Here is a 22,250-nt window from a genome sequence, read left to right as displayed (position 1 = left end):
CTTATGGTACTGGCGAAAGAATAAACAGATCAAAGGATCAGATTAAGGAGGCCAGAAATACACTGACAATAAATACAGTCAACTGATCTCTGACAAAGGAGCCAAGGTACTGTGATGACACAAGTATTCTTTCAAACAAATGGTTCTGGGACAACTGGACATCTACGTGACCAAAAAATGAATAAAGACACAGACCTGACACCCTTCACAAAAATCAACTCGAAGTATGTGTTGAATGAGCACAAAGAATGAAAACACAGAAAATAAGAATTACTTTAATATTAGTAGTGGCTTCAGTACCATCTGTTCCAAAGGAATTGAACTTCATAGAAGAACCTGTGAAGAATAATCTAAAAAGCACTAATTTTACAGGGCACAGAAAAAGGTGCTAGAAAAAAACAGGAAAAAGAAAAAGGTGCTTAGAAACAACACGGCCAATATACATACATGATCAGAGCACAAACTATACACGAGAGAAGAGGACTCTGGGCTATGCTGGAAGCGGTAAGGCAAGGGAAGCTCGAAACTTAGAAACTATTATTTTGGTCGAGTTTGGAGAGGAAGCATTTACATGAATTAGACAGAAAATCAGCATCACAAAAAAGGCTTCAAAAACAAGAAATTTGAAAATAAGAAATAGTAGATATTTACGTGCCTACTTACCAGGCATTCTGGCCACATCAAATCTATAGTGGAGCTAGTAATTCCCTGTGGTTCACTTAAAAGAGGATCTAGTGAAAATTAGAGGGGAGACACAACCATTTCCATAAGAAAAAACTGACATAGCCTAGAAAATGTGAGCAGTCTTAGGAAATATGCAAAGCTGTAGGAGATGTGGATTAAGTCAGTACAAACCTTTCACTCTACAGGGCCCACAAAGCCAGGAAGCCATGCTGTCACACCAGAACTTTATTTCACAATAAATGAACATCTGAACAGGGGAAGCCATGGAAGCCAGGAAGCCATGCTGTCACACCAGAACTTTATTTCACAATAAATGAACATCTGAACAGGGGAAGCGAATACGAGCAAGCATAATGAAAGTGGTGCTCAGGAGATCACAGCCAAAGAAATTCAAGACAAGAAAATGAAAAATATATTATTTGTTTTACAGCACAATGGATGTAGAAGGCAATGCAGCCCTTACACACAGGAGTTTTTCTAATAAACTCTGGTTTTTAATAACCTGGCACGTAGCCCTATAATTAGCTGTAATTTACTGAGACGTGCAATCTTAAATACAATATAATAAAACTGAAACCTCAGAGGAAGAATCTGAAAAAAAAATACAAGTCATAAAAATATGATTATTGCTGCAGGGATCTTGTACTCCTTGCAGAGATGAATCTAGAACTGTGTCACATTGATAGAACAGTGGGAAGAGGAAGTTCTGGCCTATCTGGTTGAGTGTGATCTACTTCCTTCAGGCTAAGGGCTCCTTCCTCTGGGCACACACATCCCAGAAGGCTGCATGCTGCCAAGACCTGCCCAAGACACGAGAGGTCCAAAGTGTCAGCCAAAAGGTTAGCCACCCAGGTGGCCTTTTGAGGCTCCCTTCTGGGGCTCAGTAATATCCACGTTGGGATCACCCCACACAGGGCTCTCTACGGGAATTCTACCAAACGTTTCCTGAAGGAGGAAAGACCCACTTCTTGCCACCTTTCCAGAAAGCATCTGTGAAGCACATCAGACTGTCTCAGAGTTTCATAGCTTTTTTCTTCCAGAAAACAAGATATGATCCTTGGGGGACCACGAAATTAATAAACCCTGAAATAAACTGCATCAAGACTTTCGAGTCTGTTCTCAACAGAATAATGAAATTAAAATAGCAAGTTTAAAAACTGAGAAACTTCTCTCCAGAGGGACTCTTCACTGGAGGCTGACAATTAGCGTGAGGCAACAGGAAACCATATATCCTGCAATAGGACATACCCCACAGCTCCTAGCACAGGTGCAGTCTAGGAGGGGACTGTGTGACAGCACTGTCAGCGTGTGACTACAGGAGCCCCATCCTCGGATACGAAAGGCAGGAAGGGGCTTCCTGCTGGGTGCTGCCTATCCACAATACCTTCGTCTGGTGAGGCCCTTGCTCTGTTTAACTGTGGACCCGAAGAGGCTCACTGAACCATTTCGCAGTGACCCGAACATTCGACCGGAACGCGGTACAACTGTCTGGTGCCTGCTATTGAAGGCCTCAGCATCCCTGCTCTCTGGGCTTCTGGCACCAATGGAGTCAGTTCCAAGCAATTCTGGGATGTCCACAGGGCTGAGGAAACAAAGAAAACACAAGTCTGAGAAGATCGGCAATCTCAGGAACAGTGGGAATGAAGCCCAACTTAAATAAGAACTAAAAGCGCAGTATAAATAAATAGCTTTTTCATTTACAAGTGACAAAACTTTGACCCTAAGCCATAACTAAGGCATTTTATTATTTTTTTTATACAAATTTTTTTTTTAAGATTTTATTTATTTATTTGACAGAGAGAGACCACAAGTAGACGGAGAGGCAGGCAGAGAGAGAGAGAGAGAGAGAGAGAGGGAAGCAGGCTCCCCGCCGAGCAGAGAGCCCAATGCGGGACTCAATCCCAGGACCCTGAGATCATGACCCGAGCCGAAGGCAGCGGCCCAACCCACTGAGCCATCCAGGCGCCCCTTATTATTTTTTTTTTAAAGATATTATTCATTTATTTGAGATAGAGAGAGAAAGAGAACAGGAGCAGGGACGCAGAGGGAGAGGGAGAAGCAGACTCCCCACTGAGCAGGGAGCCCAATGTGGGACTCGATCCCAGGACCCCAGGATCATGACCTGAGCCGAAGGCAGCCACTTAGCTGACAGAGCCACCCAGGCACCCCTATTCTTTTTTTAATAATGCGTCCATGGACACTCTGTGAAGCCTAGTCCCGGGGCACTCACCGATCCATGGTCAGGTGAGTTGAGAACATGTTGTTCCCTGCACCTCGAGAGCCCCAGCCAGTCAGGACAAAACAGTGTAGTGTAGGACAAAACTGCTGCCAGTGTAGCACCTGCTCTACCTGCCTCGACGGCTTCCCAGAGTTATCTGACCATGAAGGAGCCAGTCTTGGTACCACAGCACTTCAGAGTGCCAGGGGGACCGGAACGGCCATGGTACAGCAGCAGGGGGGGGCGACGCACTTGCTGGGCCATCCCTTGGTTCCCGGTGCTCTAGCTGTCAATTCCCTGGGAGGAGCGTGCCAGCCTCTGCTTCTCTGTGCGCCCTGTGGTGTCCTGCACAGGGGTGACTCAAGTACTTTGAGAGACAGGGAAAGAAGGAAGGAGAGGAGAGGATCACAGGGTGGGGAGGGGGCAGGTAGAGGTGCTGAGAGGAAGGGAAACCTGGGATCCGCCATGTGCACAGCCAGGACCTGGCACCACTGCTCCTTCACCTCCCACCCACTGCGCCGGGGCTCTCAGATGGCTCCCAGCCCCAGAGGGGACCACATGGCCCGCAGCTCAGCACTCAGGACCCGAGCAAGACCATCTCAAGCCCGAACAAGAACTGGAAGAACCATATGTTAAGGTCTCCTACTGGCCAAGAAAGGGAGAAACAGAGGAGGAGCAAGGAAGAACCGGCGCTGGTTGGGAAGTGGAGCCAAACACAGGGCTACAAACAGGCCTGGAATGGCAGAGGCCAAGCCGAGTGGTGGCTCAGCAGCATGGCCCATCCCCTGCAGACTCCTACCTTGGGCCGGTAGCCCCGCTCGGCCATCATCTTCGCTTCCTGCTGTAGCAGGGTGTCGCTGAGCTGCTCTGCCCGCCTCGCCTCCTCTTCTTCCTCCTCCTGCTGCTGGTCCTCTTCCCATGCCTGCAGCTGCCGCTGTGCAACCTGGCCACCGAGAGCACAGTCACCCAGGACAAGCTCCCAGGGCGGAGCCCTGCCTTGGATCACGAGGGGAAGCCCGTGGATCTGTGCCGGCTGGATAATCCCAGCTAAGGAACAGTGCCAGAGAGTGCCGCAAGAAGGAAGGGCAATTATGAGACTGGAAAGACAAAAGCTCTGGGTGTGCCCATGTGCTTAGATCATTCTGTGCTCCTATTAGGTCCCAAAATGAATAAAATGTACCCCAGCAAGCCAAAGCCTGGCAGATGCAGACAGGAAAGAGAGGGGCTTGCCAGGCATGACAGTCTTACTCCCACACAGACAGAGGACCTGGAGTAAAGCTGGAACTAATCAGGAGGGTTGGGGTTTCAGCTAGATAGGAAAAGAGATGCACTGAGCCCATTAGCGTGGGCTTCTCGGACGTTTCAGCTAGATAGGAAAAGAGATGCACTGAGCCCATTAGCGTGGGCTTCTCGGACAAGGTCCTAGTGCCAGGCCACGGAAGAAAGTCAAGGGTCTTGGCATCCTGTGCCACAGCGGGGAGGGGCCACAGCGAGGCCTGCTGCGTGTAGCTCACATCCCCCTGGCTGAGGCTGCCTCCCCCCATCACCCCCCCACCCCCAGCTGAACCCACCTGGGCCTCCAGTTCCTGTTTCCTGGCCGATTTCAGTTCTTCACTCTCCTCCTTCTCACGGCGAGCTGACTCTCTTGCTTCTTCAAGATTTTTAATAAGTTGCTCCCTGTGTCTCAGGGACTCCTCCTGTGCTCGTCGGTTTTGTTCAAGCTTTTCTCTTATTTGTTGTTGTCTTCCTGTCAAAACCTATCCACAGTGGGAAGGCAAAGAGCAGATTTTAGCGTGATGCTAACAGGTACCTGTTCTGTGAGCCCCAGCCTTGTCCTCAGCCTCAGGGCTGAATATGCCAGGTGAAGCCAAGTCCAGATCATAGGAGCGGCCCACACGGTGTCAGCCCTGCCTCCCACCTGTCCCCACCAAACACAAAATGCACAGACTCTGTGGCAGGGAGAGACAGCTGGGTACCGACAAGGTTAGAGGGGATGGAGCTCCCTACCCAGGACAGAAACATAGCAACAAGGTTGTGAGTCTCACTATCCATCAGTTCTAGAAAAAGAAACAACAAGCCACGCAGATGACCGGAGATAGAGTCTGGGTCGCCCCCTCAACCTTTTGGATTTAAATGTATTGCTTAGAGTGCCAGAAACCTTCTGGGTTTGAAACCTGGCCTCACCACAGGATAACATCCAGAGCACAGCCAGGCCTGGAGAACCAGGAACAGTGGGAAGCCACCTCCCACACCCAACAATTTTGCTCCCTGGCGGAGACACATAAGTGGCTACAACGAGGAGGAACATTTTTAATAAGAAAACAGAAGGTACTGCAGAGTATGGGTAGTCCCAAAGTGAGAGAGAACCACTGGGAACCCGACTCCTCATGGATTCCAAAATGACAAGCAGAAAATTAATTTCCATTTTAAACCACTTTAACATCCCCCCCCTTTTTTTTTAAAGATTTTATTTATCTATTTGACAGAGATCACAAGCAGGCAGACAGGCAGGCAGAGAGAGAGAGGAAGGGAAGCAGGCTCCCTGCTGAGCAGACAGCCCGACTCGGGGCTTGATCCCAGGACACTGAGATCATGACCTGAGCCGAAGGCAGAGGGTTTAACCCACTGAGCCACCCAGGTGACCCCCCCCTTTTTTTTTTAAAAAGATTATTTATTTATTTGTCAGAGAGAGAGCAAGCACAGGCAGACAGAATGGCAGGCAGAGGCAGAGGGAGAAGCAGGCTCCCTGCCGAGCAAGGAGCCCGATGTGGGACTCGATCCCAGGATGCTGGGATCGTAACCTGAGCCAAAGGCAGCCACTCAACCAACTGAGCCACCCAGGCGTCCCCACTTTAACTTTCAATACATGGATAACGAAGGCTTTTCTCTAAAAAGATTTCCTTTTTTTAATTTTTTTTTTTATTACGGAATCTCTACCTGCAATATGGGGCTTGAACTCATGAGCCCAGGATTAAGAGGTGCATGGTCCACCAAATGAGCCAGCCAGGAGCCCCTAAAAGATTTCCTTCTAATGGGGGTATGCCTCATGTGCATTCCTTAACTCCGACAAAGAAAACAGCTATGCTCCTCCAAGAATCCACTTCTGGTTACACACCCCAAGAAAAAAACATCCTAAATATGGAAAACAGAAAGCCTTATGCACCAAGCTGTTCACTGCAATGATTCTTGTAATGCCTCAAAATTAGGGGAGGGGAAAAAAAGAAAGAGTACCCCCAAGAAAGGAATAGAACACAAACTACAACACACACATGTGATATAATATGCAGTTGTCAAAACAGCTCCAAGACGTGACTATGTTAGAATGCTTGAAATCAAACCTCGTGGTATGAGGGAACACACAGAGACACACGTCATGCACAGAAACCCGAGTAGTCGAAGGAACCCAAGTAATGGTGCCTGTAGGTGCCGGGGGTCTGGGTGACTTGATATTTACTTCCTGTACTCACGAATTGTTTTCTACGAAGTTGATACTACTCTCATAACGACATTACAAGTCTCTTTAAGACAACCAGAGAAGCCTGCGTTCCAGAACATTTGGCAGGGTAAGTGCTCGCAGCTGCGATTACCTCGCTCATCAGTCTGTCTCGGGCGCTCCTCTCCCGGGCCCACTCCGCCTCTCTCTTCTCCCACATCTCCTTGGCTTCCTCCCTGGGAACACAGAGCAGATGATAGCAGGCTCCTTGCCACCATCGATGGCAGAAGACCACAAAAGAACCCAAGGGCTCCGCACACACATCTCCTGTGGGGCCAACCTTCACACCAACTTCTGCACCCAACTCTCCACAGGTGACAATTACGAACAAGCTCCCAGATACTGTCCCTCCAGTAAGTGCTCTGGGCTGCCTGTCACGCTCCTGCCTCCTTAAAAAACACAACTGTGATGACTGGCACCCAGGCGACTACAGCAGTCAGGACCCTGGAGAGAGGAGCCGTGCGGTGCCTGAGCTGTCACCTTGCTCCTGAGGTCACTGCTGGCTCACATGAGAGATAAGCAGTGGGGGATGCGAGTCCCCCTCCTCGAGTCCCAGGGATGTCAGGATTCAGTAAGATGAGGACGGGAAAGCACTCTGCAGTGTCTGACCCACAATCTGTGCTTAGTAAACGTGACCTTTCAGTTGATTATTTCAATCTCCTGGATGAATTTTTAGGGTCCAGAACCATCTGTAGTATCAGCATCTCCACAGTTTATAATAATTTCCCATCAAATTTCTAAAATTTTAAATGAACAGACCCTTACTGTAAACCCTAATGATTTCTTCAGGGAAACACCCCCAGAAGCCAGGTCTGTTAGCAAACACGTGCTCCTCACTATGGACAGCTGAGCAAGGGCAGAGGTTTCGGTCACAAGGGAGACCCCCGTGGTCCCTGTGTGGCTGTGAGGGACCAGAGTAGAGGCCAAGAGTGTCAGTGCCACCTCTCACCTCAACAGCAGCTGCAGCTCTGCCTCCCGCTCCCTCTCCAGCCGCAGCTGCTCCTCAATGACCTGCTTCATCCACGCCGCGTCGGCCAGGGCCTGCTCCTTCTTGGCCAAGTGCATGCGCTGGTTCTCATCCTCCTTCTCGAGGAGCGCCTGCAGGATGTGCTTGTCCGCCTCCTGGAGGGTGGACGAGGAAGCACAGCGGGGGCGGTGGGAGCTCTTCTGTGGCCCCAGCCTCCCACTCTCACAGCCCCTCCCTCCTGCACTCAGCACAGAGAGCAGACATTCCTGAGGCTTCCAAGGGTTCCAGAGAGAGAGATGGGAAGAGTCAGTAGAATCACTTAGGGACGGTTTTAAACAACACAGGAGAGGCCCAGGAGCTTTCCCTTTCCAAGGGAGACCCCTCTGCCGCCACACGCATGTCCCTGCCCTTGGACAGGCCTGGCAGCACAGCTTTCCAGAACACTGTTGGGCAACAGTGTCACTTCTGAGAACATACTGGAGACCCAAAGGCACAGAGACATGTGCACAAAATGCTCAATGCAGCCATGCTGTAAGAAGAAAGAACCACAAGCGACTGCGACGGAACGGGCTGTGATGCACACTGCTACAGTGGGGTGCTGTGCAGAGCGAGGGGGCTCTGGAGGTCCCGCGACGGGAAAGACGCGCTGGGGAAAAGTGGCGAGCTGCCCCAGCACAGCACCGCCGCCACCTCTGGCCCACCCTGACTGCTGCAGGCCAGGGTGGAGGCGAGCAGGCTTGCTCATTCCCTCTCCCTGTCCCTGTGCCACTAGCCAGCCCACTGACACCTAGTACAAAAGAACAAGCTCACTCCCAGTATCTGAGGTTTGCTGTTAGGTAAATAGGCTGAGGAATGCCACTTCGATTTTTAAAGAACCCCACTGCTCATCTCTCCGAGCATCCTGTCCATGTATCTGGGAGGAGACCACCGCAGACCCCTCTGGGGATGGGCGGGGACTCTAGGGCTGAGCAAGGCGGAATCTTCCCCGGGGTCTTATGAGAGCACACCCAGCTACTGAGCAACGGAAAGCATCTTCTTCCAAAGAGGGTGGAAGAAATGCCAGGCTAACCCAGACTCACCAGTTCCTCTTGGATCTGCTGCGTACGCCGATTGAGCTGCACATTATACTGATGTCTCAGAAAGCGTCTAGAAATGAGCAAAACAGGGGCTGCCTTCAGTGTCTCATAAACAATTACTGGAGGTCAGACAGCTGCTTACTACAGACTGTGTCCTCTCTGGTTTGGGGTACCCATGCACGTCTGGAAGAGTGAGAGGCTCGCCCCCCTGGCCAGGGCAGCCACTGGGGGCCCTGCTCACACACACCCCAGCTCTGCCTTCTGCCGGAAGGCTGCCATCTGCTTCCTCTCTTCCTCCAGCCTCTCCAGCTCCCACCGCTGCTTTAGCAGATTCTCTTGCTCCTTCCTCAGTTTGGTGGCCTGTGGTGGCAATGACAGTTAAGTCCAGTTAAGGTCATCAGAATCTGAGCTCCCTTCATTCTTCATCTGTATTTTCACCAAATGCAAGGCAACAGGGCTGGCGTGGCAGGGGGCAATCAGAACCCCCTCCCACCTCTGGGCTCTGAGCCCTGAGCCCAGCTCACTCATTTCCTGCAAGAGCCTTTCCCGGGCCTGTGGACAAGGATGAGACCCATGCTCCATGCTGCCACAGGACCCTGCACTCGTCCACGCCTTACTGTAACTTAACCTGTCTCCCCCACCCAACACTGTTCCTGCCGTGAGGGCCAGGAGCTTTGCAGGCCAGGGCTGTGGGCCCTGCTCACAGCTGTCTCTGGAGCCCAGTGCAGTGCTTGGCATCAAGCAGATCATGGGCATTAAGGACCTGTTTCCTGAATCATTTGGGCCTGAGGAAGGACAGGCTTCCCCTAGTCTGAATGGGAAGACCCAGCCCAGGAATCTAGCTCAGGGCAACTGCATCCCCAAAGAGCCTCCTGAACTCCTGAACCAAAGACCCTCACAGTTTATGCCTTGATATCCCCAACCTGCTAGCTGAGGAGAGGTGTAGCTGTGTGCTAGAACATCAGACTAATTCAAGTCTACTTAGTGCCCTGGAAAATCCAAGTTCTAAGAAGGTCCTCACACAGCCACTCTGGAAACACACCTAAGAGAAGTACTCTCTCCATATCATGAACATTCTAGAATCTGGGCATACAACCTAGGAGGATGGAAAACCACAGCTGGGAATACATGTGAAAAGGGAGAACCAAGCATTGTTGCATTTCTTAGATTCATCCCTTCCCCCGCATAGGACCTTCTCAGCACAGCTTTCTAAAACGCCATTTTCTAATGATAGGCAGCTGCTAGAGAGGAGCCAGGACCATGCCCTCACCTCCTGCTCCTTCAGCTTCAGCTCCTCCATCTGCTCGAGCAGCGCCTCCGCCTGGAGTTTGCCCTCCAACTGCCTCCTTTCCTCCTCTGCTTTCATCCGCTCCAGCGCTTCCCTTCGGGCCCGTTCATACTCATTTTCATACTGTTTGTTCTCTTCCTCTTTGGTGGCTTCTTGCTACGTGGACCCAAAGGAACCCAGGTCAGTATCTGTAACGCGGCCAGCAGAGACCCAGGTCCCCACCGCTGTTCCTCATTTGGATGTGTCTGCACCAGAGTGAGTCATGCCACTTATCAGCTGTGTGACCCTGCGTGAGGGAGCACCTTCCTGGGCTGTTCTCACGGTGAGAAGCACGGGTGTGATGCTTCCCTCAGAGACAACACTGGGGAAAGACTCAGCACAGGGCCTGGCACAGAGGAGGGGCTCAAGAATGTTGGGGTTCCTTCCCCTTCCAAAAGCCAGCAAAATACTCTCCAAAATTAACCCAGAGACACAGCTGCGGGTTCACAGAGGTGTGGACTTTTGTCCCCAGAGGGGCTGCCGTAAGCCAAGGTTGAGAGTTTACGATGCAAACTACATCAAAAGAGACAGCCAGCAACAACAGTGACCTTTAAGATGTGCATTCCACCTGCAAGTGGCCCACCCTGGTCCCCTGTGTGACTCTGCCCCTGGGAATGAACACAACGGATTGTCGTATGTGTCAGAGCAACCGCCGTTCGGTGTTAGTATGTTACATCAACTTCGATCAAGTCTATTCCTGGATCAGAGTCATTAACATCGAAAACAAGAAAACTTCAAGGCCCTGGAGACAGCATGCCCACCACAGCACGGAGGACTATTTCCCAAGTCATTTACCACACCTGTTTTTTTTCTTCTTCCTGCATTTTCCAAGAGTTTATCACATGCTCCTTGTGCAGGGCTGATTCAATCTGAGGGTGAGAAGGCAGAGAAGATGAACTTCCTCACTGGCTCATGTGACAGACGTATGCTGCAGGGTGCACCGGCAGTCGCCCTAAGTTCCCCACTCGAGGATACAGGGAGGCCCAGCTACCTTACAGGGGAGCACAAGGGGACCCCAACATGGACAGTCCAAATGCCAGCCAGTTGGTGTTTACTGATTTAAAGGACTAGGCAGTTCTAAGCAAACCGTAAGAGTTGTAACAAAGGAGCACAAACTTTTCTCCCAGCACCCTGGGGGTTGAGCAGGAGCCGGGCAGTGGACACTGAAATGGAAACAGGATCTGAAAGGCCACCTCTGGCTGCTCCAAAGTATGGAAGGTCTCAGGGCAGCAGGAGCTGGCTGAGGGACAGACTCAGCCTTCTGCCTGACTCCTCAGAACTCCTTCTGCAGAGCTGGATAAACACGTACTCCTGTAGCAACAGATGCGACATATCTGGGGTAGTCAAGAAGAGATTTCGGGATGAGGGGGTAGCGCCTGGGTGGCTCAGTCGGTTAAATGTCCGACTCTCCATCTCAGCTCAGCCCCTGATCTCAGGGTCCTGAGTTCAAGCCCCATGTTGAGCTCCACAATGGGTGTGAAGCCTACTTAAAAAAAAAAAGAGAGAGAGAGAGAGAGAGAAGAGATTTGGGTTTAAAGAATCTTTTGGGTCAGAAAATGAATTACAGCACTACCTAAAAGCTTTATTGGGGAAACCATCAGAGAGAAAGAACCAGAGCACAAGCAAAGGGAGAAGCAGGCAGAGGTAGAAGCAGGCCTCTTGCAGAGCAAGGAGCCTAATGTGGGACTTGATCCCAGGACCCTGGGATCATGACCTGAGCTGAAGGCAGATGTTTAACTGACTAAGCCACCCAAGTGTCCCTAATTTGAGTGTTCTAAATAAACATTTTTTTAAAAATAAAGATTTCATTTATTTATTTGACAGGGAGAGAGAGATCACAAGTAGAGCAGCTGGCGGGGCGGTGGGGGAAGCAGGCTCCCCACCAAGCAGAGAGCCCGACGCGGGGCTCAATCCCATGACCCGAGCCGAAGGCCCAGGTTCAACCCACTGAGCCACCCAAGTGTCCCATTTTTTTTTTTTAAAGATTTTATTTATTTGACAGACAGAGATCACAAGTAGGCAGAGAGGCAGGCAGAGAGAGAGGGGGAAACAGGCTCCCTATTGAGCAGAGAGCCCAATGCGGGGCTCAATCCCAGAACCCTGGGATCATGACCCAAGCTGAAGGCAGAGGCTTTAATCCACTGAACCACCCAGGAGCCCCTAAATAAACATTTCTGAGTAAAAGATTTTGGAGCACCAACCTAAGCCCTCAAATGGCCAAGAAAAGTCTTAGTGCTAACTGTATAAAACTCCAAACCACCAAATTACTCCGTTACTTAGTAACTAGCAATTTCCAAATATAATTAGGAATAAATAAACTCATCCCACCAAAGAAAGACACAAAGTTTAAGTTGAAATAAATTACTGACAACATCACGGGTCATCCTCCTCTAGCCCAGTCTCCATGGAAGGGTGCCGCTCAAGCCAGACCAGCCCTCCCTTGCTCCCAGGTCTCATCCATTGTCATCCTTTCTCCTGCCACCCCAGTCTGGCCTCCACTACCACTGCCCTGGCTTCACCCCTTCCTGCTGACTGCCACAGTGCTACCAAAGCTACTGTTCCCCAAAATGCAGCTTGGTCCCACTGTACCCCTGCTTAAAATCATCCAGGTGCTCTCCATGCTTCCAGGAGAAGGCCACACAGGGCTGGCCGGGATCTGGGCCCACCTGCCTCACCAGCCTCATCTCCTGCAGTCCCCCTTCCCTCTCTGACGGCACAACCTCTCAGCCACTGTTGCTCCGTGGACTCGCTCAGGCCTGATCCTCGCTCAGCTGCGTCAATCTGGAATGTCCTTTCCTCACCTCCACACCATCAGGTAAAAGCCCATGTCCTTCCAAACTTCACCCCAGCAACTCCTCTGAGATGTGTCTCTGACCTCCATCTTTCCGGGCCTGCAAAGCCCATTGCAATCTGCACTGTAACGAGCTGCCCACTGTCTCCTGCACTGGGCAGCGAGCTCTTGAAGAGTGGGGACCCCACCTAATTTCCACATGCCCAGGGGCTAAACCAGGCAGCGAATGTTCAGTAAGTGCTGGCTCAAGACCAAAGGAACCAGATCTGCCTGGTGCATTTTTCAGGTGGCTGCTCTCTCCTGTTTCACCCCCAGAAAGAGATGCAAGTTGAAAAACAAGAAGGGAAACATGATTTCATCTACTGAGGCAAATCAAAGGTTTTCACCTCTCGAAGTCTGGGGTGGTTCTTTTTCCAGTGTTCGTATAAAAGTTGTTCAGCAATCTGTCAAGAAAACACAAAGCCTCATGTCACTTCTCAAATCCATTCGCATTTTGGATAACCCCCAGCAGAAGTCAGCTCAAGCTGAGCGCCCCTCCACTGGCTCGCTGTCACAGCACCTGCCCTTCAGACCGCCTTCCCGCGGTGCACCCCCGGCTCTGGGAGACACCGGAACGGAACCAGACAAGCCTGACAAATGACTGCCACATGGTGATGGAAGGGTGCCAAGATCTGATGCTACAGATGGGTCCCAGATGTGACAGATCCGTTGCAAAAGGTAGAGCAGGCTTCAATACACAGACTGGGGCTCACCATTCCCCACAAGTACTGCCAAGCCTCTGCAGGACCACGGGACTGGAATAAAGGCAAAGGACTCAGAGGTCATGATTTAAGGGGCCAAAGAGAATAGAAGTGACTCATGCAAAACACACGTGAAGAACAACATAGCACAAGCCCCTTGCCCTGCAGGCTCTGCCGTTAACGGCTGGCTCATCAGACCAGAGTCCCCAGGGGCAGCCCCCACATAAGCCACACTGACTGGCTAGGGACACTCCCACTCTCCTAGGCTCCTAAGGGACTAGAAGACGTTACCAGTTTCCTCTGCTCTTCTCGGGCTGACTTCAGATTGCCGTGCCGCTCCCGGATCCTTCCCTCCCGCAAGTCCATGCTTAGCCGCAGTGCCTCCAGCTCTCTGGCGAGCAGGTCCTGCTCCTCCTGCAGGAGCTGCCTGAGTCTGTCCCGCCTGCCTTCCAGCTGCTTCCTCTTCTCCTCCTTCATCTTCTCCCGCTGGTAGGCATGCATGCTGGGGGTAGAAGGAGCCCTCCCTACATCGGTCATGTGACGGCCACCCGCGGCATGCTCTGCTCTGCTGTGTGGCCAAAGAGGCTAAGATGGACGCGACATGGTGATCCAGGAAAGTGTCAGCAGGTCATGGAACGCTATGCATAACAGCATCTTGGTTTCGCAATAAGGAAGTGTACAGTGGTCTCCCGTATGCACACAGTCACAGTAGTAGCTAATGCTTGAGCAATTACCATGTACCAGGTACTAGATACATGGATGGCTTCCTATTCACCATAAATCCTAAAAAGTGGATTCTGTTGTAGCCCCACGTCACGGAGGAGGAACAAGGCTCATTTATACAGCAAGTGACACAGTCAGGTTTTCCATCTAGGTTTATCTAACTCCAAAGCCTATGCTTTTACCTTCCATGTTTTTTACATTTATTTCTGTAACAATGGATGTGGGTGTGTGTGTGTGTGTGTGTGTGTGTGTGTGTGTGTGTAATTTATACACACACAGCTGGGGAAAAGTATGGGAGGATCTGCATCACACTATTAACCGTGGTTCTCTCTGGGGATAAAGGGTCACCCGGAGACTCCCAGATTCTACATATATTTCTTATTGTTTTCTCTTTTTCAATGCAAATATATTATTTCACTGGTGATCTTTCTTTTCAGTTTTCAACTGGAAACACATGACCATGCAGGGAACCTATGCCATCCAGCAAATTCCTCCAGAAAACGTGCTGTTAAGCCACTCCCCCACCCCCCACCCCCTGGGTTCTTAAAGCCACATGCCCTGACCAACAACTGGCTTCCTGCCTCTGTCCCCCTAAAGTCACTGTAGTTACCTCCGCTGGTAGGAGGTCTTGGAGCTCCATTCAGCCTGTTTGAAGCTACAGATATCAGACATCCTGAAGTAGCGGCTGTTCTGGTCCCACTGTTGCCGAAGCCGGGCCTCCTGCTCTCGGTGTCGCTGTCGGGCCATCTGCTGGTCCAGAAGCCTCCGGCTACACCAGTAAGAGGGCAGCGTGGGGAGTGCCATCTGAAGAGAACGGCAATGGTAGGAAAATGAGCCTACTGCAGCCCCCTAATGATTGGTCTTCACCTCTTGGCTGCCCCCGGAATCACCCTACTCCAGACCAATGACATCAAAAAAGTCTTAGTGCAGGCCCCCAGGCAGCAGCATTTTTCAAATGCTTGGCAAATCATCACTTTAAATAAGCCTGGACTGCACCCAGCTGTGAGCCAGACACCATCGAGGACGCTGCAGATGAAGGCAGGGAACCAGTCCTAGCAATGCTGGCCCAAACACTTGGGGACTTCAACGCTCCTCACAAAGTAACAGGGATAATGATTTCAGGAACACATATATGTGCCAAACTCTTGACATATATGATATTTTTTATTGTTAAAATCACTCCGTTATTTGGCAGGTGAGCAAACTCAAGCTCAAAATGGTAACTGGGTGGCTCAGTGGGTTAAGCCTCTGCCTTTGGCTCGGGTTGTGATCTCGGGGTTCTGGGATTGAGTCCTGCGTCGGGCTCTCTCCTCAGCGGGGAGCCTGCTTCCCTCTCTCTCTCTGCCTGCCTCTCTGCCTACTTGTGATCTTTCCCTGTGTGTCAAGTAAACAAATCTTTTAAAAAATAAATAAATAAAATTTAAAACCAAAACAAAATGGTGAAGAGGCTTGCCCAGGATCACAGAGCTAGGAAGCAGAGGAAATGAAAGGACCGGGATCCTATTTCATGACAGTGTCAAACCAAGGCCTGGGCTCTGTAGACAGCAAGAGGCTGCCTGTGGGGACCAATGTGCCCTGGCTCTGGCAACCCCCGGGGAGCGTCCCAGCCCAGCGGTCACAGCTGGAAGTGCTCTGGATTGGCATGGAGGACACATCCCTCAACTTACAGATGGAGAAACTGAGACCCAGAGAGGAATCGATGTGCCCAGATCACCGAGCAAAATGGGAACACAACGGAGACTTGAAAGCTGAGAGCAGTCTCACTCCAGACACCTCCTTCCCTGAGCCCAGAGCTGCCAAGATGGGCAGGGTCTACACAGTACTTGGCTACGACGGTGCTTACGGAACGTCTGTTGAATAGGAGGATAGGTCTGGGTCCAGGCCAAGCCTCAGACTCGGTGCTCAGAGCTGGGGAAAAATAATCCACATCTATGGGCCAAGTTTAGCATGCGGCTGCCAGTTGACAACCTGTCTTGGAACTGTGGCAAGGTGCACCTAACTTTTTCCTTGCCCTGTAAGCCGCCCGCGGAAAAGTTTTGCACCAGGAATCAAGAAACGAGACTCCTGTCCCAGATCGGTCCCATCCTTCACGCAGCCCCAACGTCCACAGACGACAAACGGGGTTGCAGAGCAAGGCGTCAGACCCAGAGCGCGCAGGGACTATGGGTCCCCGGACGCCAGCCGCGGTTCCCGCCAGCTCGTGGCCACTGCGGCCGGGCTCCCCGAGTCCCGACCCCCACGCCGGATCCGGCCTAGCCCATCCTCCGACTCACGTTCCTCCGCGCCCCGGAACTTCCGAAAAGTGCCCCCGCTGAGCTCCTGCATGCCCCAATCAAGGCCGGCAAGTCCCGCCCGGCCGCGCTGCACCAACGCCCGCCGTTTCCCCGCTCGTTGCCCGTGGCAACGGACGGACGACGGGGTGCCGCAAGGGCCAAGCCGCCTCCAGCGCGATACCGAACGCGCGGAGAGAAAGGAGGGTGCTTTTTTTCCTCTGGCGCCCTCTCGTGGGGGGCGGGAGATCAATCCCAAACGTCGCTCATCCCGGAAACAAGGAAAGTTGAAGGTAAGGGAATCCTCACTACTCCGCAAAAATCAAAACGGTGGTTACCTGGGGGTTGAAGGTGAGGGTTGCCCGGGGTGGGGGGTGGGGAGGTGGGGAGAAGGTCAGGGGGACAAGTCAGTGGTTCTCAAGCCTGGCTGCACACGAGAATCGCTTGGGGAGGTCTTAAAAGTCCAGGTGCCTTTAAAGAAGACAAAATAAATAAATCCAGATGCCCAGACCAAACTCCAGACCAGTCCCATCAGTTTCTCAGGGGTTGTCTCAGCTCCCCAGGTGCACACAGCGTGCAACCAGCTGAGAGAATCGCTGGCCTAAGTGGATACATTTATTTGGTTAACTATTATCTTTAACTTGGTGGTGGGTTCAAGGGTGTTCATTCTATTGGCGTTTTATGACTCGCATGTGTTACATGTATTATTTTATGTATGAAAAAGATAATAAAGGGGCGCCCGCCTGTCTCATTGGTTGAGCCTGCAACTCCTGAATGTCAGGATCGTGAGTTGGAGCCCTATGTTGGGCGTAAAACTTAGTTTAAAAATTTTTTTCTTTTTCTTTTTTTTTTTTAAGATTTCATTTTATTTAGTTGACAGAGAGAGAGAGAGAGACGTAGAGGGAGCAGCAGGCTCTCCACTGAGCAAGGAGCTGGATGGGGGCTCCATCCCAGGACCCGGAGATCATGACCTGAGCCGAAGGCAGTCGCTTAAGCGACTGAGCCACCCAGGCGCCCCCAATTTTTTCTTTAAATACATAAATTTACCTTAAAAAAATAGACAACTTCACTCATTCAGCCTCTTTCATTTGCCCATTTTTCTTTAATTCTCTTAATTCCTCCCTTCATTCTTATTCATTTGTCTAGTTTCTTTTCTGGGTGCAGCAAAGCAAATTGTTGAACATTTTGGCCTCTATTCCAACCTCCACCAAGCCAATTCTGGGGTCTCGGGCAGGTCACTTCTCTCTGGAAATGAGAGCAGTAAGGAAATGGAACAGAGAGACCATTAGACCAGGCAGCTCTGGTTCCTTGCTAGCCTAGCAAGCAAACAAAACCTAAACCAGAATCAAGCCAGGCTGCACACAAGAAATCTGAGAAAATTTAAAACTGAGTGTCCGAGAAAAACTAAATGTAAGGACAACCAACCACTGACATCTGGCCTTTCCCAAATAAGGCAACTGCATAAGCGACTTCCTTGCTTTGCCTCTGCTTCTTCTCTGTAAAAAGCCTCTCCCCCAGGTCCTGCCCACTGGAGGAGAGCTCCTACCCACCTTTGGTTTGGTGCTACTCAGTTAAAACCGATATATGCCAGGGCGCCTCAGTGGGTTAAAGCCTTTGCCTTCGGCTCAGTTCATCATCTCAGGGTCCTGGGATTGAGCCCCACATCGGGCTCTCGGCTCAGCAGGGATCCTGCTTCCCTCTCTCTCCGCCTGCCTCTCTGCCTACTTGTGATCTCTGTCTGTCAAATAAATAAATAAAATCTTTTTTAAAAAATCGATATATGCCCTAATAAACGCTTGGAAATTTTAATGTGCCTCAGTGTACCCTTTAACAAGAGTACCAGCAGAGCTGTTTTTTAGCATTGCCCTTGTGAGATGAAATGAAGGTTTCCAAGGAGAGCACGCAGGTGCTGTTTACCTGGTACATCTCAGGAAGTACTTTCTTCCCATCTCCCTTTACTTGACTCTTGCTGACTCCGGGTCGGCCCTGCCCCATGCATGAGATTCCCCAGGGTTACCTTCCTGTTAGTCCCTACCTCTTTGGCCAAGATCATGGCCTCTTTTCCATATTGTATCCCCCCTGCCTGCCGACGGGCCAAGGAGGCAGCTACCCAGGGGGTCAGCCAACCCAGCAAAAGAGCCCAATACATGAACGCTTATTGGTGGGTCTGAGTGTGGTAGGAACTTCAGAAATATGTGAATTGGGGTGGCGGGGGAGGAAGAAATATCTGAATTGAGTAGGGGGAGACCTGGCTTAGGTCCTGATTTTGTGCCTCTTGAGTGAGTCCCCTCTGCTCCCCGGGCCTTTGATTTTCTTATCTGTATAATAATTACCTTAAAGGACCAAAAAGGCTCCACTAGTGCGACTCCAGGGCCTAGGGCTTGACTGGTGTGGCCCTTGGGCCATGGTCTCTGGGCCTCACTGCTGGGCAGCCATCCCCACCGGCCCCCACTTATTCAACTTCTACCCTCATGATTACATAGCTTCCTGCAGCTCATTAAGCATGTTTACGAGTATCTTTTCCTTTGTTCTTCTCAGGACCCCTGTGAGATATTTTACTGTTGTTCCCATATACTACTTTTTTAAAAAGATTTTATTTCTTTAAAACATTTTTAAAGATTTATTCATTTTAGAGAGAGATTGAGAGAGACTGCATGTGCGCACGAGCAGTGGGAGGGGCAGAGGGAAAGGGAGGAAATCCTCAAGCAGACTCCCCACTGAGCACAGTGCCCGACGCTGGGCTCCATCCCAAGACCCTGAGGTCATGACCTGAGCTGAAATCAAGAGTCGGACACTCAACCAACTAAGCCACACAGGCACCCCAAAAGATTTTATTTTTTTTAAGTATAATTCCTACACCCAACTCAGGGCTTGAACTCATGACCCAGAGATCAAGAGTCACACACTCCACTGACTGAGGCAGCCAGGAGCCCCTTATTCCTGTTTTAAAGTTGTCTGAACTGAACCTCAGAGAGTGGTGTCCTTGCTCAAGTGAGGTGGTAGAAGCCCCACCCTGTCTGATTCCGGGACCCCCGGGCCCTCTCAGCAGGGATCACCCTCTTCCCTGCTGTCCTCCCCGCCTCCAGCACAGGGGAGGCTCACCATAAATATTTGTTGCAAATGAATGAGTAGATTCCCTGCTTTTGGGTCCCTTCTTCCTCTCCAAAAGGAAAAGGGAAGCATAACATAGAAAGAAAGCAAAAAGAAAAACAGAGCTAATGTTATTTGAATACCATGCGCCAAACACTTTGGGATGTATTCCCTCCCTTAAGCCTCCTTCCAGCCCGTGAGAGTCCTGCCTCCATCCTGTACCTAAGGGACCTGAGACCCTTAAGCAGTCAAGCCACTCCCTTGGAGGTCACAAAGCAAGGATTGTGCGACCCAGAATTCACATGCAACCTCCAGGAGCATGTGTTCCCTCTTCAGACTGCTATTCCAGGAGCTTGCAATTTGCAGGTGGAGCTCTTAAAAGAGGCCGGCAGATGTGGACCAGCTGGGCCATTTAAAGAGTTCAGTATTAAATATTTAGTGACAGGTTGATGACTGGCCCACAGGAGGCAGAGAGGGGAAGGCTTGGCAGGTGGACGCTGCTCGTGCTGGGCCCTGGGCCAGTGCCATGAGGAAGACTATTCTTGGACTTGTGTCTTTGGGTGTCCCAGCACAAGAGGAGAAAAGAGGGCTGGAGACATGGCATGACGACACAGGAGCTGCTCCCCATTGGCTGAAGGGTGGTGGCACTAGAAGCCGTGCCAGGCCCTCAATTAGTAGGTGGCATTGCCAAGGCATGTTGGTCGAAGCTGGGTTTTCATGGGGTTTCAAAATCAGCCACTCCTCCGGCTTCTCTCTTCTCACCGGGACTGGGCTCCCTATCCTCCCTGAAGATGACAGATGCTGCAGCAGACCCTGGGGTTATGGGGCTGCCTATGAGAGCGCCCAGTTGTGTGTTTTAATAATAAGAACAGAACTAATCGTAACTATAGATATCTAGGGGAAAGAAAGTGTAAAAAAGCATTCACCAACAACAGTGACTAATTCACTAGGGGGCACGATTCAGGGTGATTTGAATTTTTATTTCTCCCTAGGTTTTTAAATTTACAATGGTCACTGCTACTTGTATAATTTAAAAAATAATAATAATACATTGGTTGGTGAATCCTAACAACCTGCCTTTCCATCGTGCTTAAGGCTTTATGAAGTACTTTCCGTGGTGAGTGGCTCTCAACCTGGACTATAGGTCTGAATCACCTAGAGAGATTTTTTTTTTTTAATCATGATGCTTGATCCCCGAGACAGAGGTTCTGATGTAATTGGTCAGGGATGGGGCAGTTTATCTTTTTAAATAAAAACCTTTTTAAAGATTTTGTTTGTAGTTGAGAGTGAGAGAGAGCACTTTGGTGGGGAGGCAGAGGGCAACAGAGAAAGACTCCCCACTGAGTAGGGAGCCGGTCAAAGGGCTTGATCCTAGGACCCCAAGATCATGACCAGCTGAAGGCAGATGCCCAATGGACTGAACCACCCATGTGCCCTTTTTTAATTAAAAAAGTTTTAATTGAGGGGCGCCTGGGTGGCTCAGTCGATTAAGCATCTGCCTGCGGCTCAAGCATGATCCCAGGGTCTTGGGATCGAGCTCCATGTCTGGCTTTCTGCTCTGCAGGGAGCCTGCTTCTCCCTCTCCCTCTGCCTGCTGCTCCGCCTGCTTGTGCTCTCTCTCCATCTCTCTCTGTCAAATAAATAAATAAAATCTTTAAAGGTAAAAAATAAAATCCTTAAAAGCAAAAAATAAAAAAATAAAAAAAGTTTTAATTGAAGTATAGTTGATACACAATATCATATTAGTTTCAGGTGCACAATATAGCCTTCAGACAAGATAATCACATACATAACCAAAGGGAGTGTGATCACCATCTGTTGCTGAAGTTGTTACAATATTATTGACTGTGTTCCCTTTGTTGTACTGATCATTCAGGGGACTGATATATTTAACTGGAAGCTCGTCCATATTTTGATTAAACTTTATTTTAGAATAGCTTCATTTTTAAAATATTTTATTTATTTGAGAGAGAGAATGAGAGAGCGAGAGAGAGAACCAGAAGGGGAGGGTCAGAGGGTGAAGCAGATTCCCAGCTGAGCAGGGAGCCCAATGCAGGACTCGATCCTAGGACCCTGGGATCATGACCCAGCTGAAGGCAGACTCCCAACAACTGAGCCACCCAGGCGCCCCAAGCACGGCACATGCTTACTTCATTCCTCCGAGTGTGGACATCATCATCCTGAAAGACACCTGTGCAGGTAAGTCCGCCCTTTTCAGATCCATGGCCGGGACCTCCCATGACCAGTAATGCTCCATCTGGAAATCAGGTGAGCTCCTCAGACCCTGCTCCTATGTGCAGAGGAAGCTGCTGCAAAATGCAGTCATGTTCCAGAACCTTCCATCCAGAGCCCTCTGGTAGTTCAGCCTGCTTCCAGCTGCTAGAATATATTCCTCTGATGGAATGGCACTGTTTTTGGTCTTCCTTTTATTTTTCAAGGCCAAGCCAATAGGAAGGAAGGAGCCTCCAGGAAGCTCTCAATCATTTTGTATCTCTGAGCTTCGATTTTCCCATCTGTGAAATGGGGATGATAACATGAGTTTGTTATTAACAGCTGCCTTAGCCCAGAGCCTGGCCCAGTGTCAGGACCTGACAAATCATCACTGTCGGTGTTACAACGGCCCTGATAACTGACAATTGGGACACACTGCATTTTCCCCATAGCGTTCACTGCAGTGTGAAAGCAATGATTTTTTAAACTTAATAACCTGCGCACACAAGACTGTGAGCTTCACGAGAGCAGGGACCTCGCTGCCTTGTTCCTATGATGTGTCACCAAGTCTCTGCTCTACCGATTGGTCCACAACAGGTGCTTAGTAAAAATACTGAATGAAGGAGTGAGTGAAACTCTGGCCAGTGGAACACTAACCTA

At 50.3% G+C, this 22,250-nt stretch overlaps 1 protein-coding gene across 1 annotated transcript; it reads right to left on the bottom strand.

The window, feature by feature from the left end:
- Nucleotides 1-965: 965 nt before the first annotated feature.
- Nucleotides 966-16,388, bottom strand: LOC111156497 (trichoplein keratin filament binding). Its single transcript, XM_022517436.1, has 13 exons — nt 16,293-16,388; nt 14,630-14,823; nt 13,588-13,798; nt 12,943-12,999; nt 10,566-10,634; nt 9,709-9,882; nt 8,686-8,798; nt 8,442-8,508; nt 7,345-7,517; nt 6,490-6,571; nt 4,474-4,659; nt 3,702-3,845; nt 966-2,266 (listed from the first exon to the last, which is right to left on the bottom strand). The coding sequence occupies exons 2-13, from the start codon at nt 14,821-14,823 to the stop codon at nt 2,234-2,236; spliced, it is 1,503 nt and encodes a 500-aa protein (XP_022373144.1). The 5' UTR covers nt 16,293-16,388; the 3' UTR covers nt 966-2,233.
- Between the last annotated feature and the right edge of the window lie 5,862 nt (nt 16,389-22,250).

This window comes from Enhydra lutris, unplaced genomic scaffold, assembly GCF_002288905.1.
Source record: "Enhydra lutris kenyoni isolate GAN:26980312 unplaced genomic scaffold, ASM228890v2 scaffoldscaffold46, whole genome shotgun sequence".
Taxonomy (NCBI): Eukaryota; Metazoa; Chordata; class Mammalia; order Carnivora; family Mustelidae; genus Enhydra; species Enhydra lutris.
The sequence above is the reverse complement of the archived record's forward strand: the minus strand, read 5'-3'. Positions and strand labels throughout refer to the sequence as shown.